The sequence below is a fragment of the Cupressus sempervirens genome, chromosome 8 (assembly GCF_028749045.1).
Source record: "Cupressus sempervirens isolate cs-2001-9-10 chromosome 8, ASM2874904v1, whole genome shotgun sequence".
Lineage (NCBI taxonomy): Eukaryota > Viridiplantae > Streptophyta > Pinopsida > Cupressales > Cupressaceae > Cupressus > Cupressus sempervirens.
In genome coordinates, this window is record NC_143125.1 from 139,807,323 (window position 1) to 139,825,671 (window position 18,349).

General features: G+C 32.6%; 1 protein-coding gene across 1 annotated transcript; it reads left to right on the forward strand.

Moving 5' to 3' along the window:
* Positions 1-7,019: 7,019 nt before the first annotated feature.
* Positions 7,020-10,199, forward strand: LOC149541941 (zinc transporter 5-like). The gene is made up of 3 exons (XM_089796140.1): positions 7,020-7,788; positions 9,313-9,462; positions 9,550-10,199. The coding sequence occupies exons 1-3, from the start codon at positions 7,198-7,200 to the stop codon at positions 9,853-9,855; spliced, it is 1,047 nt and encodes a 348-aa protein (XP_089652266.1). The 5' UTR covers positions 7,020-7,197; the 3' UTR covers positions 9,856-10,199.
* The last annotated feature ends 8,150 nt before the right edge of the window (positions 10,200-18,349 follow it).

Genomic DNA, 18,349 nt, shown 5'->3' on the forward strand with positions numbered 1-18,349 from the left:
ACCAAGGATGATTTTGTTGAAATATTAGGATCATTTATCTTGGTGGAGTGAATTAGTGATCTATGTTACATTTTAAGCTTTTCTCCTTTACCATTAGAATATGCGCATCTTAAATAAAAGATGATTTAACCAAAAGAAAATATTTACACACATATAGTTATTGATAATATATTTATAGTGGAAAACGCTTAAGGAAAAATACCACTTTTTGAATTGTTTTAAGCCAAGATACTTTGTCACATAGCTAATACACATTTTTTGTTAGATAATATCCTTGTTGTGTACCACTCAATCATAAAATCTTTGGGATAGTGGTCTAATAAATTCACATAAGAAAGATACAATACATGTTAATATTGATATTCACCAAATGGAGAAAATTATTAATTTGTCATCATGGAAAAATCCACAATTGAAAATTCAATCAAAACCAACTTTTTGGTAGCATCAACTGTTCTAGTATGATTAAAATGATGGAAATTGATATTAGGATTGAAAAAACTCAATTTTATTTTTTATATAGAACTAGGGTTCATATTCTTGAGTTCTTTGGCATAAATTAAAAATATCTTGTTTATGTGAAGCCACCTCAAACATATTGAAATTCTCACACATAACCCAAGTTTCAAGTGGAAACAATTAAGATACCCAAAATCAAATTTTATATCCATCCATAATATCATTTGGATCATAAACAATAGTGATACCAAAAGATAATTATCAACTAATAGAATAACCCAAATAATTCCCTACACGAGGTCACACCCATGATCTATAATAGAGGATTACCAATAAAGGGAAATGAGAGTAATGGTTCCACTTCAAACAACATCATGGTAGGAATAATAAACAAGTTTATTTATCTAACTAGTAGCACATTATTTAGAATTTATGAAAGCAATAATTCTAACTTCTTCAAGGTATAATACATAACACAATTCTTTCTCATTATGCCTATTGTATATTTATATTCTACGAGATATAATATATGCATCAAATACTTATATATCATCCTCCTCCCAAAGAAAGGAGAACCAATTATGCATGAAATTGGATGATGTTTGGAGTTGATGATAAGTATCCCTACTTGGACACACTTAACACTTCAAACAATCTCCATCATTTTTACTAGCTCATACTTAAGGTATGCAAGAGTAAGAAAGAGAGTGCACTTGAGAAGTAGCCACTAATTCAGTCATATGAGTGTTAATCTTTGATAAGAGGTAAGCATTCTCATCCAAAATATTCACTTTATTGCTTGGCATTGGAATAGGAGGAACAAATAAATAGTTTTAGAATGGATTATATTGAGATGTGTCTCTATTTGGTTATGAAAAAGTTGAATGATTAAGTTCCTCTAAAGAAAATGCCAAAGTATTATTTTCCCTTACAAACCACCATGGTCTAAACATCATCTTTTTCAAGGCACCCTTATAATGTTGTGGAGAAGACTCCTTAGGAGGGGATTTTACTCTAGGAACAACCAAGAGACAATCCCTAATCTTTTATTCTAAATATTGACATCTAAAACAAGTGTTATAAAAATTTAAATTAAGAACTTTATAGATGAAACAATGACCACCCACTTGAATATTAGTATTCCATTTGAGAACAAAAGATACATCAACTTTAGAAAAAATGCTCTTTTGGGACACAAATAAAAGTGACTATCTCATTCCACTTAAATCACTTTGCTAAGGATTTGAAAAATAGTTTGTAGGAATGAGAAATAAGGAAAAAGAAGACCTAGGAACTATATTAGATAGGGACCATAATATCTTTACTCATTTGAGATGATGAATTCTAGAGACCATGGCTAAATGAAAAGGAAATGGCACCTTTAAAACCAATGTCCACATTTTAGATATCTTTAATATGAGCAAGATTGGAAAAGAAAAAAAACAAGAAAACCTTATTATTATTCAAGATGCCATCAAGTTAGAATCCATGAGGTGCCCAAGATTTAGCTAGTCACTCATGAAGCATGCATTCATGTGTAACCCTCCCCACAAAATACCCAATTAAACTAAATTTACTAACCTAATAAAAGAAATTTTATAAAAGTCTTTAATAGGAAGAACCATATCAGAAGAGGCCATGCCTTGTGAAACACCTTTAGAAATAGTCTTGTGAGGAAACTTGTTTCAAGAATCCATGGATATCTTTCATCAAAACTCTAACACCAATATCACTTATTGGGATAGATTTGGTTAGAACCATATCAAATCTTATTATCGTATGATAAATTTGGAATGGTATCTAGTAGGGGAAGAAGCTAATTAAGTCAAGATCTATATTGAAAGTGGGTAATGTTCATAGTGTTGACTTTTGCGACTTCAAATAAGTGCTTTTTTTAGGATATGATCTATTCCATGTTGATGTTGGATCCTTTCAAGGCAAGATGTATTATTTGTCTTTTTTGTAGGTCTTGGATTATTGGCAGAATGCAAGATGCTTATATTTGACTATTCTTGATCCTATCTTTAATCATTTTATGATAAATCTCAATTCCGTAGTGCTAGTTGTGAGTAAGACTGATTAAGTTATTTGGAAGCGTAGTGTTAGTGGTTCTTATTCTATGGTGTCAAGGATAATTTCTCACAAAATTGAAATCAATCCTCCCCCAATGTGGGACAAGGTGTGCAACCAACACCTTATTCCAAATATCAATATTTTTCAACAAGTGGTGCTTCAAAAGAAAATCCTTATGATGGATAATCTGAGGAAAAGAGGTAGTTTTTTATTAATAGGTGTTTTCTCTGTGAAGGGGATCTTGAGAGTAGAAACCACATCCTTTTGTAGTTCCCTTATGTTTGGGACTCTTTAATGCTTCTTTTGTAAAGATGGAAATTACATTGGACCTTACCTTGCATGGTTTCCAAGATGTGGACTATGTGGAGAAAATTTTCTCTAGATGCTTCTTGCTCCCCATATTTTGTGGATCCTCTAGAAAGAATTTAACCATATAGTTTTTAGCAAATTCTTTCAAACTCTTATAGTGTTAGCTAATAGAACCACATTAAATGTGGTTGAAAACTTTCATAGTGTTTTCAAAGGAAAGGTAGAATTTGATAAGGGGATTACTAAAGATAGATCCAAAATTTCAAAAGATACTATGAAACATAAAAGGGAGAATTCAAGATGGGATTGTAAACCTAAGGGCTAGACAAAATTGAATTTCAATGGGACAATTTTATTATTAAAAAGCTAGTTAAAAGCTCTAAGAGGAAAGAACCAAGAAGAAAGCCTCCCATCCTGGCTCGAATACAAAACTAAGAAGATGAAGGGATCAATGGGAATATTTCAACCATGAGAAAATATGACTAGATATATTTACTAGATATCCAAAAACTAGATATGAATAGAACTGTAGATTCCATAAGAAAATGTGGGAGAAGAAGATCCTGATGCATGGAAAACCAAGATCCCTATGGATAACCTTGAACCAATGCAAGAAATAAAAAAAAAATCCTCTAAAGTCACCCATGAGAGAAAGAAACTGAGATATGGAGGGGCCAGTTTAGCAAGATCAAAGTGCTGAACATACATGCCCCACACTTGGATCACCACCATAATTCCAGTGCTAATGTCAATGGGATACAATGACCACCCACTTGAATATTAGTATTCCATTTTAGAACAAAAGATACATCAACTTTAGAATAAATGCTCTTTTGGGACACAAATAAAAGTGACTATCTCATTCCACTTAAATCACTTTGCTAAGGATTTGAAAAATAGTTTGTAGGAATGACAAATAAGGAAAAAGAAGACCTAGGAACTATATCTAGATAGGGACCATAATATCTTTTCTCATTTGAGATGATGAATTCTAGAGACCAGGCTAAATGAAAAGGAAATGGCACCTTTAAAACCAATGTCCACATTTTAGATATCTTTAATATGAGCAAGATTGGAAAATTAAAAAAACAAGAGAACCTTATTAATATTCAAGATGCCATCAAGTTAGAACCCATGAGGTGCCCAAGATTTAGCTAGTCACTCATGAAGCATGCATTCATGTGTAACCCTCCCCACAAAATACCCAATTAAACTAAATTTATTAACCCAATAAAAGAAATTTTATAAAATTCTTTAATAGGAAGAACCATACCAGGAGATGTCATGCCTTGTGAAACACCTTTAGAAATAGTTTTGTGATGAAACTTGATTCAAGAATCCATGGATATCTTTCATCAAAACTCTAACACCAATATCACTTATTGGGATAGATTTGGTTAGAACCATATCAAATCCTATTATCCTATGATAAATACAATATGAATGTAGAAAAGGCCAAAAGATTAAGAGAACCAGTATAATAGACAAAACTATAGCTCTATATTAATGAATGAATCCTAAAATATATTTTAATCCATATTTATATTCTTGTTAAATTTTTCTTTCTTTCTTGATTGTGTGCTTCAAAATTAATAAATGGGCAACATCTATATTAATTGTTCTAACAAGTATGTATGTTGTAAGACTTTCCTCTCTAAAATAAAACATTTAATTTATATATTGATGAAGTAATTTATATTAAATTTTAAATTGATGTTTATATTTTGTCTATCTTCTTAACTATTATTAGAGATTTCACATCCATGCATGGTAGTAAGAATCCTAATAATGTACGTGTTCCCTTTCTAATGAAAACATATTCTATCATAGGTAATTTGACATGTGTGAGTTTAATGTAGATCTATGATGTCATTTAGAGGCATTTTGAAGGTGTTAAGCTATAACATATTAATCTACCATTGTTGCAATGTAGGAGTCAACTTAGCCAAATTAAGATAAATAAATCAATGATATTAATAGAGATAAGAAATATATCAATAGGTAGCCATCCAAATACAAATAAAGACAAATAACATTGATATCCTCATATAAATAGTATATAAGGCAATACATGGGCTTCAACAAAAACAATTTGTTGGCACTCATGCATATCAAACTTTGTAAAATGAATCCATCAAACAAATACCACGAAAGAACCACTTACATGAACTACAACTATAGGATATGCCATGGGTTGACAAATTGAAAATGGAAATCTCAAATTGAAACCTCTAGAAATAAATGAAGATATTACAAGAAATCTGAGTGATAATTAAAGGAACTTGTGGATAAAGAATACTCTCAACCAATAATTTCTCTTATAAAGAAATAAAGCTATCAAAGAGGTGATACTATCTTTATCAAGAACATATAAAACTAATTTACAATGAATAAAGTTGAATAAATTGAATTATGGTAGTGATTGTAGCAATCAATAGAGGACTTCTTGATTGATCTCTTGGAACTTAATAGAGCATAAAAATAATTATAGACCTTGCAATGCATGGAAAGCCATTGAAATAAATTTAAAAAAAGCCAATATAGACTAGAGATATTGTAAAATTTATATAGATATTCAAATAGTCAAAAAATATATAGAGAAATAAATATTTAAAGAATATGATATAATGAACTCTTAAAGCTAGGAAGGATCTATTAGCTTTTGGGCTCCAATACCATGTTAAGATAGGTCATCCTTAATCCAAGATCTAGTCTATTGACATCCTCCAAAATAAAGAGGAAAAACACATTAATTATATTAAAATGATGTTAATCCATATGTACAATAGAATTTTCTTAAATAGAAAAAAGTAGTTTAGGGGAATGAACATTATTGAGATGAGTTTCTCAACCTTGAAAAATTACAGTTCATATAAGACTCCACAATATACTTCTCCAAAAATTAAAAGTTTAGGTATAACTCTACCTTATGCATATACATCATTAGTGTTTTGACCTAAGTAAACTTAAGTAAAGAATGCATTGGTAAAAATACTATTTAATCCAACAAAATTAATATAGTAGAATACAAGGGAAGAAGAAGATTAAAATTGTATAGAAAATATAAGAAAACAATATTAGAAAGACACCAAATAATAACCAACAATAAATCTTTAACTCAAATAATAAAATGTAAGTTATTTCTAACTAACAAAATAAACATTTTGTTAACTCAATTCTTTTTATGTAGATTAGACTGCAAATACTTTAAAATAAGGACAGCACATGACTTGAGCCGAAAACAAAACATAAAAATAAAACCGACTTCTTTATAATGCAAAGTGATGAAATGGACGTCCTACGTATTAGACGCTATTGGAATAGATCCTTTGAAACAATTAATTAGTAGCTCCCAATGCGTACGTTGGTATAAAATTCTAAGTGGAGATGATGACATATTTCACTCACGTTAGAAATAGTATAAAGAAATGCCAAAAGACTCCTTAAAGATAAAGTATGAAGTCTTGTTAAGGAATTTAAAACATCAAAGAGAACCTTGTTTTTCCTTTTCAACCCCCATTTACATCACAAACGTTAGCATTTGGTTAAATTTGCTTTCAGATTCCAACCCCCATTTACATCACAAACGTTAGCATTTGGTTAAATTTGCTTTCAGATTCCAAATGCAATGAAAAGGAGTGCATACAACCTGTGAAAGTGGTATGTCAAATCTATTATCTTCATACCGCCAAGCGATTGAATGGACGTTAACGCATTAGACATTCTTGGAACAAAATGTGTTTAAGAAATTAAATATTATTAACCAATTCATCTGGTATCTTATACAGTCCTATATATGGGGATGATGACATATTTCACTAAGGTTAGAAATATCATAAAGTAGATCCTGGTGATTGGAAAAGACTCTTTAACAGTATGAGAATTTATTCATTATCCTTCAAAGGTTAAATATTACCAACTGCCTGTAGCTTGGGAAATTAAAAATCAGCAGGTTGAGTGTAGCGTGCATTGAAAGCACACGTGTAAGTCATTGGAGGAGTCCAAGGGGACTTAGTGCGCGGTCATGAGCCTTTTAAATGCAGCTTTCCAACCCCACTGAGAATCAACATGTTAATCTAATTCTAATGGAACATGAAAAGAAAATGAGTCTAAAGCAAAAGATACTAAGATGTCGATATTATGACCACATTACTACGGTGTGGGTGTGAAAAAAAGAAGCATTTAAATTATGAGATACGAAGATTTCGATATTATGACAACATTACAACAGTGTGGGTGTCAAAAAAAGAAGCATTTAAATTATGTTTTTCCTCTTCTATGTGTGTGAGAAAAAGTAGCATATGAATCTTGTATTACCTCTTCCATGTGAACCTGGTTTTCCCTTCATAATTTGTCATGGCAGCCCTATGGGTGATTGCCATGCTATTTTCTTTCTTTTCAAGAGCCATTTTGGTGGTTGCAAATGAATGTTACAAGGAAGAGCCTTGTAGAAACCCTAATGCTGCTCTACATCTCAAGCTTGGAGCGATGGCTTGTATTTTGGTTGGCAGCACAATAGGCGTAGGCTTGCCTATTGTGGGCAGAAAAGTGAATGTTTTGAGGCCAGATAATGATATGTTTCTTGTTATCAAGGCCTTTGCTTCAGGTGTTATACTTGCTACTGGTTTTGCTCATATTCTTCCTGATGCTTTTGGGTCTCTTGGTAATTCATGCTTGAAGGGCAATGCTTGGGAACAGTTCCCATTTGCTGGTTTTATAGCTATGATGGCTGCAGTTGGAAGTCTTATGCTTGATTCTATGGCTACTGGATATTACCAACGTGCTAACTTTAATAAAGGTCTAAAGATTGGTGTAGCAGAAACATCTAATGCAGAAGAGAGTAATGGTAGGGAAGAAGAGCATGGAAACCACCTACATTCACATGGATGTAACAACATGGATCAAGAATCTGGTTCTTCTCTGCTACGTCATCGTGTCATTTCACAGGTAGTGTTAGCTTTTCAATAGAATAAATTTACAATATCTATTTGTGTTATAGAAAAGTTTATCAATAGGTTTTTGTTTTTTGTTTGAATGTAACGGAAATGCATGGGACTGCTTGGTCCAAAGATGACTCTGTTTTCAACCTTCTTAATATAATAAACTTTAAAAATATTATTTATATAGTGCAAAACCTTCTCAATGGAACGGTTCTTTTCTTTCTCAAATTGCATAATCAATGGGCGTCGAGGGATTTTAATAAAAAAATTGTAGTGGGATTATACATCAACTATCAAACAGTCTTTTTCTTTTTCAAATATTAATTTAAAGACGGGAAGAGTTTTTATCAAATAATTAAATAATTGTAGTGGGAAGTACTAATTAATAAATTATTATTTTTACTCTCTAATATTAGAATTTCAACGTTCTTTTTTTAACATTATTATGTATAATGGCTAGATAGTTCATAATAATCTTTGTCTTATTTGCATGAGTTCAATTTTTTATTGAGTGTTTAATTGGCTGATATTTATGAATTGTCACATTTTAAAATATTAGTTGTCAATCAGAGCTTTCTATTATTCGATGACAAACTTTATAATTATCAATTAGATTAACTTTATAACTATCATTTAGGTTTCTTCAAATGAATTGATATTTTTATATATCACCACATTTCATTTGGTTATAATATCATACCAACTTTCAAGCTTAGAACATCACTAACTTTTTCATACAAAGATCATACAAGGAAGAACACAATTTAAAGAAGGGGAAGCATTATTATCATATGACCACTATTTATTCATCTTGATTTTATTATTTAGATAATATATTTTGGTTAAGTTGAGATTTTAAATAGGACCAAATCCTTCTTAAGAAAGAATGAATAAGCATTATGAAAACATAATTAGAAAATTCAATTGTTTGCAAACATCCAACTCTAGTTCTATTGAAACCATATTCTTATAATCATTTTTGTTTCATTGTACACAATTGACAAAAAGACTTATTATTCAAGAAAAAGTCCTTTAAAAAAAAATCAAAACTCCATAACTTATTCCTTATTTAGATATACCAAAAGTGAATTATTACTAATTAGAAGACATAATAATTCAATGAAACAGTTTTAAACAGCAAAAATTCTGATACCAAAAGTGAATTATTGCTAATTAGAAGACATAATAATACAATGAAACAGTTTTAGACAGCAAAATTTCTGCTGACATTGATTTATATGCAATCTTCTATGAATTTACCACTAGCATTTTACTGCATAGCTATTTTTCTTGAGCTGTCTAGTAAAACGGTTTCTCACCATCGTTGGATACAACTAAATGGCTCTTTGGACAATATTGGTCGTTCAATTGAACCGTTAGATCTTTTATAGATTTAATAAACCAATATATGTTTTTCAAATCACTACTCCCCTAACTTTTAAGCAAACTATAGGTTTAAAAATCTTACCAAATCATATCTATACGTTCATTACAATGATAAAGCATTACCACATGTTGTTGGCGGTTACAGGTGCTGGAGCTTGGAATACTTGCCCACTCTGTCATCATTGGAGTATCATTGGGAGCATCTGAGAGCCCATGCACAATAAGACCTCTAGTTGCAGCCTTGACATTTCATCAGTTGTTTGAAGGAATGGGTCTTGGAGGATGTATAGTTCAGGTGAATCAATTTTATTTGAAAGACATAATCCAATTCACACTTATTTCATTTATAACTAATGCCGCCAAAGTTGATGATGAAAAATAGGCAGGTTTCAGGAATAGATCAACTACTATAATGGCATTACTCTTTGCAGTGACTACACCACTTGGAATTGCAGTGGGAATAGCAATTTCATCGGTTTATAATCAAAACAGTCCGACTGCTCTTATCGTTGAAGGATTGCTTTATTCAGCATCTGCAGGAATTCTGATATATATGTCTCTGGTGGATCTTCTTGCAGCAGACTTTTTAAATGCACGAATGCAGAGCAGCGCAGCACTTCAGCTCTGGTCTTACATTGCTCTCCTTTTGGGCATCAGTGCTATGTCTTTGTTGGCCAGATGGGCTTAATTATTAAGCCCATTATCTATCTTAAATAAATCATCACCATGCTATGAGGCTGATATGATGAACTTGCTTGCAGTACAAATTATGTCCTTCGTATGTTGTTGTCCAAGGGTTTTGTTTGATTATTATAATAATCAGATAAAACCATATATGTATATATATATGTTTTCTATGATTTTTCTTATGCAGTGTAGGTCTGTGTGCACTAGATCGTGTGTGATGGTGAATATGTAGGTCTGTGTGCACTAGATCGTGTGTGATGGTGAATATTAAGGGACAGGCTAATCTCTAGACAAAATGTACAGAAGACAAAACAAAGTCAAATTTAAAGTAGTGATTTTTTCCAATTTTTTTGTTGTTTTCGATTACAAACTATGTAGATCATCACAATAAAATGCTGAAATTTTTAGAAAAATTCATGATGTTTTCTTTGAAAATTGGTCAATTGTACAGTTTGTAAAAATGATAGCCGCATCTGAATACTAAAGGGTTATTACTGTGGATCTATATGGTGTTCAATCTTGATTTAAAAATATATGATGTTATCTTGGTAGATAGTATTTTCTTTTCTTTCTACATACAGAGATAGTGATCTTAATTCGTAATCGGTTTTTTGAAGGATATACAGAAAAAACGCAAGGATTATTTCAAACCCTGAGTTAGATACACTGCACTAACTCAGGTGATTAGATTAAAGACAGCTACAGTCATATAATGAGTGATAGTTTGTCCTCCATGACATGTAAGTTAAAGAACTATACTTTTATATATTCTCTTTGAATGCAAGGTTTTGTATATCCGCATATACAATTTTATTTCTGCATAACTCTTACAGAAAACTTAAATGAATTAATTCATGATTAAATCTCAGAATGATAAGATCACTTCAGATATGCAGTCCTGAATAAATATAATGTATTAGTGACGAAGGCTTTCTAGAACTTCCTTATATACCTAGTGGGAGACAAAAGATCTGTGGGAGTAAAAATAATCTGTTTGATTGTTATAGTATTTGTTAATGATTGAAGGCAGTGCGTACATATGACAATAGAAATTATGGTTTTGAATTAGGTAGATAGATAGATAGAGATGATACTTTGTTTGTAGTCTTTCTTATAATTCAATATATTTTGAACACAAATCTAACCTATTTATTTTATCTATATTTTGTTTGTGATTATAAAAGTCAGTGATATAATTATGCTTTTAATTTTAATAAATACAGAAATCTAAATTAAAATCAAATCTATAATTGTTTAGCATCTAAATATTTTTAATCAATTTAAGCTTTGCACAATTTTTGCACTTGAATGTTTTGATTAAAAAAGGCAGGAATAGGGTCCTCAACCCAGATAACCAGTAAGCAAAGACCATCTCTACTCTGGGCCATTACAGCCAAGCAGTAGAGAACCAAACACACAAAAACACAAAATAATCAAAACATGCCATGCTCATTCTAATAGTTTAAGACAACCAAATCTAAAGCTAACATAAGTCTAGTAATTTGTAAACTACTAAACTTACCAACCCAAACAAAGGTTTAGCTACCCCAACAATAGTGGGGATTAATATAATTAATATTCTTGAGAGATGAGCTCAACAACATTGAGGACATAATAATGAAGCTTTATTTTTAAAAGACCAAGAATAAAACTAGTAACCACTATAATAACCTAGGGTAATGTTGTTAACAAGAGAGGAATATTGGAAGAAACAAATGTTCACTTTTCCCCCATGACGTAGCATGTTAAGAAAAGGGAAATGGTAGCAATGATACATCATATACCGACCTTTAAGAGTGAAATACTTAATTAAATATTAATAAATAGCTCCAAAGGGACTAGGAAGGGAAAGCCTATCATACCCATTTATAAAATTGACTCTAATGGGTTCTTTCGTTCCTTCAAAGATTCTATGCCTAAATTTTCCATAATCTAGTGTTCAGGTTTCCTTTCAATTTGCACATTAACATAGCCCAGGTCTGTCACTTTGCCAATCAACTCTGGCGTCACCATGAAGTTGATACTCCCTATCTCCACCTAGCCTTTGTTTCATGATTTAGTAAACTTAGTCGAGAGGTTGATATTGTAGTCTTTCACTTCCTGGATATAAGTATGTAATCCCGCCTTGACAAAGTAGCCCTAGATATCCTTATTCTACTCCAATTCTTTGTTTTTTCTAGGTTCAACACATTTTTGCGGACCACCCATGATGATATCCTTCTCATAGAACTTGCTGGCTTTCTCAGGGCCCACGATAAACTTGATTGCACCTTTTTCCTATAACCTTGTTTGTCATGGAAGCTTTCTCTAAAACCTAAGGGTTGAGGATGTTGTTAAGAGACCTACAATGTAGAGTGAAACTCTCTATTTTCAAGTAAGAGTGACAAAAATAATGGTACTTAGGAGTTGAAAGTATCTTTCCATAAATCTTTCCCTCTTCACCAGCTCCATACTATTTTGTACACCTAGCTCTTTCCCTACCATTGATGAGACCACTATAGTAAATCATGTTGAAATGCAGGATAGATCATTGTGATTGAGTGGGGTACCTGGTATTCTTCCACTAGTTGGCATAAATATCTAATAGTTAAATAATTAACCTTATTGGGGAATAAAAATGATAGAAATGGGTTAAGATTTGCATGATATGATTTAATTATTAAGGTGACATGGGTCATCCTTTTCATCTTCATAGGGGTTAATGTCTCATAAATGTGATAAATGAAAATCACACTTGAACACATCACTATGATATTGTTAACTTTAATGGTCATGGGGCTATATTTATGCAAAATGGACTTCTTGGTCATCCATCTAGCTCTTCTAAAATTTTTACCATGTATCATTCTATTTTTTGTAATCATTTAAGGCAATTTGATTTAACACTTGTGTCACCTCCATCTTAGTCACCGTCTTCCATTCTCATGGTTTAGCCCCCACATAGGCATGTAATTTGAAACTTTTTTTCCTTCTCTAAGAGTGTGTTTGATTAGCACATCGTTGAAGGACAAAATTCTTCTTTGGCAATCTTCCATTATATCAAATATACTCCAAGATCACTTGATTTTATTTAAAAGTAGGTCAATAATGAGCTCCGAGTCACCTTATAGCTCAACTTTTTCCTCACCAAGGCCTTGTAGACTTTTAATATTGAACCATGTAGCTATAGCCTTGGCATAATTATTGGACCTAGTACCTAGCTACTTCATGAAGCAAAGGATAATATCACCTTTTCCAATCTCTAGTTATTCCCCCTACTCTACCTTCACTAGGATTGTCTTTACAATAGCCATCCAAATTATATTTCAATCATCCCTTGTCAGGTAGAATCTAGTAGCATTTTTTCCTTTTCAATATTTTCTCCTAATTGTTATCAATCAAGCTTTGTTTTATATTCTAGTTTTTTTTTAGCCTTAGATCAAGGAGGTTGAGGAATGTAATGTTTTTTGAGAAAGAAGCACAATTTATACTATCTCTAGTGATATTCTTGATGATATGGAAGATGGAACTAGTTTCCCTCTTTTTGTCTCTAAAGATTTTGTTATTTCTCTCTTTTCAGACACGCAAGCTAATCATAGGAAGAATAATTTCCCAACTATTATCCATGATATGGTGGGAGAAGGGTGCCACCTTCCATTGTAATATCATTTCCTTAATGGTTTTTGGGAAAACCATGGTAAATTGACACTCCTTGAGCACCATATTCCAAATCTTGATTGTGAATTGTCAATGTAAGATAATATGATTAATAGACTCAACATTCATTTCGCATAGGGAGAATTTTCATAAGGGAGTAAACTACCTCTCTTCATAAAGAGAGTAGTGTCAGGGAGAACATTAATAAGGTAGATAACCACCTCTCTACTAACATATCTAATTCTTTTAGCTTTTGGTTGGACATGCCACAATCTAATAAAGTCTTCCGTCAACCTTTACCATTTTCCCATTCTAAGTAGTTTTCCACTTTTTCACCCATATACACCTTCAACCAGTCAATTAGACCTTAGTCATTCACCACCTCCTTAATAGGCATCGTGTCCTTCTAAATTTCTTCCCAGAGTAGTTTTCTTCTACCATTTCCTATTTGGGTGTGACTCCTTCTTCTAATTAGGAATCTAGTTTTGAGAATGTTCTTCCATACAACAAAACTACCATTGGAGTTGTTTTTGAAAAGAAATGACCAAGATGGGGCCAACAAGATAAGTATTTAGCCCTTAGGATTTTTGTCTAGTCTTTAACTCCTAAAGTTAACCAAACTATCTTAGAGACAAGATCTTTATTCATAGTTTTGATATTTTTGACACCCAAACCACCATTCACCTTGGGATTGCAAACTGAATTTCAATTAATAAGAGACATTTTTCCCTTTTCCTCAACTTTCAACAACATAAAATTATTTTGGGTTTTTGCCAAGATATCTACCACCTTTGTAAGCATTAAGGAAAAATACAAAAGGTAGATTGGAATAATTTGGAGTCTCTCTTTATGAAGAAGGAGATTACCCTCGAAACTCAGAAGTTTTCATTTCTGGCCAACCACTTTATTTTAAAATTTCTCTATGGCACAATTCTAGTAGTGGTGGTTAGGTTATTTTGTAGAGAAAAGGATGTCGAGATATATATCTAGAAGACTTTGGACTTAACACTTCAGTTATATTGAGATCTAATTCTTTGCATGTCTTGGTGGATGTTAAAAAAGAATAGTTTGCTTTTGTGAAAGTTTATATATTGGCTGGAGACAAAATGACATAGCTATTTAATAGTTTCTTCCAAGACTAAGATTTATAAAGGATAGCTTCTCCAAATAGGATAGTATCATCCACAAAATTCTCATGAGTAATGGTGGGGATATTAGAGGTTTCTTTGACACCACAGATAGCTCTGGAGAGTTTAAGTCTATTCACATTCTTACTTATAACATCTATCACAATTATAAATAAGGGGAAAGAGGGGTATCCTTGTGTGAGGTCTCTACTAATAGTGAATAACCCTAAGGGAACACCATTGACAAGAATAACATAACTTGTAGAGGTGACATAGTTCATAATCATCTTGTGGAACTTACCAAAGATACTAAATTTAGCTAACACTCTAGTCAGGAATGACCATTTCACCTTATCATATGCTTTAGAAATGTCAAGCTTAAGAGCCATTATCACTTTAATGTTTGCATTCATAGAGTGTAAAGTTTCATGAGTCCTAATGACCAAAACCATAATGTTCCTCCCACCAAAATTTTTTTTTTGGTTTTCTGAAATAATTTTTCCCAACATTGGTTTCATCGTGTTCACAAGAACCTTAACTATAAATTTTTAAATAATAATGAAAAGACTAATAGGGAAAAAGTCTTCCATTCAACTTGGGTCAATTTTTTTAGGAATGAGAACAATGTAGGTTTGATTAGTTTTATTCCCCATATTACCACTTCTAAAGAAGTTACAAACAAATTTGTAAAAATCCTCTCCCATGATGTTCTAATATTCGTGAAAAAATGTTTGAGGGAACCCAATAGGGCTCAAAGATTTGAACCCATGGAAAGAGAAAGAAACAATTCTGACTTCTTCACATTCAACCTTTTTGGTTATTGATGCATTTTCATCAGAAGAAACAAGCTCAAGAATAAAGTCAAGTAGATCATGGGGGTCTTTAGAAGCATCATCAAACTAGCCCTTTCGACAAATGTAGTTAATGGCTTTAGTATTGATTTCATCTTCATCTATAACCACCTTATTATTATCCACTTTAAGAGATATGAGTCTATTTGTACTCTTGTGTTGTGAAGTTGTTTGATGGAAGAATCTAGTATTCATGAATCATTGTTTTCTTTTCCCTTTTGAGTCCAAAGCATAGATTTTCACTAAGTTCTAGTAAGAACTAGTAATAATGTCATGGAAAACTAAAATCATGGAGTTTTTTGTTAGAGTAAAAAAGAGTAGCTAAGATTTATTGTTCACATTCTAGGTGATAGCTAAGCCTCAAGATGCATAATTTGCCTCCTGAGAGACCGAAGATGTCATCAGCCAAATGTAGGGCATCGCCTTGTGCAAGTTATCTTTACTCATCCTAGTTTCTTTACTTAGCACCATATTAACATTTAAATCAAGTAAGGAAATTTTCAGCATATGCTACCTGAAGTGATTGTTCAATCCTCTAACATTCTAGGAAAGTATTCTTACCATAATAACAAAAAATGAAATTTCTCTAGTTTTGAAAATAACCAAACTCTTTGGCCCAAACACATGGTTAACACCTAAGAGGGACCCCATTTCCTTCTAGAATCTTCTAGGGGCTCTCACCTCTTTAGCGGTTGCTTTCTCCCTTGTTGGTTTATCCCTTCTTTTGTCTTTACCCACATCTATTTTATTCTTCCTTTTATTTTTCTTATTAACCACAATCTATATTGCCTCTACTAATGTTAAAACAATGTAATCCCCATCTATCCCTAGCCTTTGGTTAAGGAAAACAATATTAATTCCCATTGTTGGTGTAAATAAATATTCATTATTTACACTTACTTAAGCTTACTTAGGTTAATGCATTATTTTATTATTCTTTTGGTAAGAAAGTTAGGAGTTTGCGTACTTTTATGAGTTATCATTTTGACAACATAGAAGTAAGAAAATCTAATTTAGCACATGGTGTCTATAACAATGGTGTTTGCATAATTAACTGAGTTGCCATGTAGACAACACAATTACTCACACTCTTATTTTATCACATGGTGTCTATAACATTATTTTGTGTGTTACACCTTTGTAGGCTTAGCCTGAGATCATCACACTTACTCTTATGCTTAATGGAAGATCCACACCTAGTGGGCATGTGCCTGGTTGTAGGACTTATCAATATGCTGATTACTAGGCATTTTAGAAGCATTCTAGAGGCCTTTATATATAGGCACTCCTAGTTTACTTTCACATTGAATTGAATACATGTTGATATTCTGGTATACTCTTTCTGGTCTACTATTGTGCTTATGCTTGAGTTCTTTGATCTTGGTTGAATTTTTCCCTAAGGAAAATTCTTACATGGTACCAAAGCTTGGAGAATTTCTCTTTACATAGTCATTCGAGACCATTGTTGCTTCAACACCTCAACCTAGATCTAGAGTATCGTAGTCATTCAAAGCATCTAGAGCTAGAATGAAGCTCGCTATTGCATTTGGAATGTCGATTGGGTGAAAATTGGCTATAAATTCATCTACCCTAGTCCAAAGTTGATTTTAAGGAAAATTTCTTTTGTAAACTAGAACCCGAGGGCCCAATTTGCAAGTTCGGTATGGTCATTATTCGTATCTGCAATTTCATTTGATTCAAACTAGTATTTTTATGTTTTCACTGCATATTTTCAAAAAAATTCAGCCAGTTGGCCCTGTAGAGAATTTTTTTTGTAGGAACCAGGTTGTGAAACCCCAACCGCTACAAGAAATATCCACTGTGAAATTTGGAATATTCTATTGGTAAGTAGACTACACAACAACAAATATTCTACAATTTTTGGCATATTCCTTCATCATTTTATTGGTGGCATTTTATTATAGTTCTAGAAAAGTTCTAGCCAACATACAAATATGGCAGGTGAATCTCATCAAATTCGAGCACTTTACAACCTTTGGTGGGAACTTCCCACTCGTCAGCTAGCAAATAGAGCACGGGGGGCACTTTGCATTGCAACTGGTGGCTTTCTTCTTTTAAACACCACTAAAGGTGTTTCCCTATGCTATGTGGGACTAATGCACCCAAACTCTAGTAGCCGCTACTTCAGTTTCTTGGCTCATGAAACCCTACTCAGCAGTCAATATTCCTAGTGATGTTGACAGTCTTTTCTTGGTGACAATTACTAACATCTAGCACGTGCAACCATTTTCTTCAGTCCTTGGAAAACTTAACTAGCAACCTTGCCTGGTACAGTGACTAGTCTTCCAAGACCCGACATCAACACATGACATTTACTAGTCTTGCGACATAGAGCTCCACATGGCCACCTACGATCTGTCCATGAGAGATTAGCAGGACACCCCACCAACTCAGCGATGAACAATCAGCTTGAATATGTGTCCCTCCATATCATAGGGTGATATAAGAAGCCATACACTGAGTCAACCTTCTGTACTACCACCATGTTAGCAATCTATACTACCACATCACCTAGGGTGGCTATTTTTCACTGAAGTCATCATTTTATGAGGCTTAATTTAACATTTTTCTTGCATCTTTAGGGGGTACATTGATTAGTACATCATGGGAAAGGAAGATTTAATTCTCTTGACACTAGACAATTATCAGGAATGGAGTCAATTGGTTATCACATATCTTAGTTAGTACAATGCATTGCCATATGCGAAAGGACTTTCATATGATGGTGAAAATTTTTCCATCATTTGTTGTACTCTTTTTATCTTTATGGATATGGAGGTTAGGGATTCACTTGATGACATTAAGTGGACTGATCCATATGACTTTTGGATTCATCTTTGGGAGCTGTTTGGAGATCCAT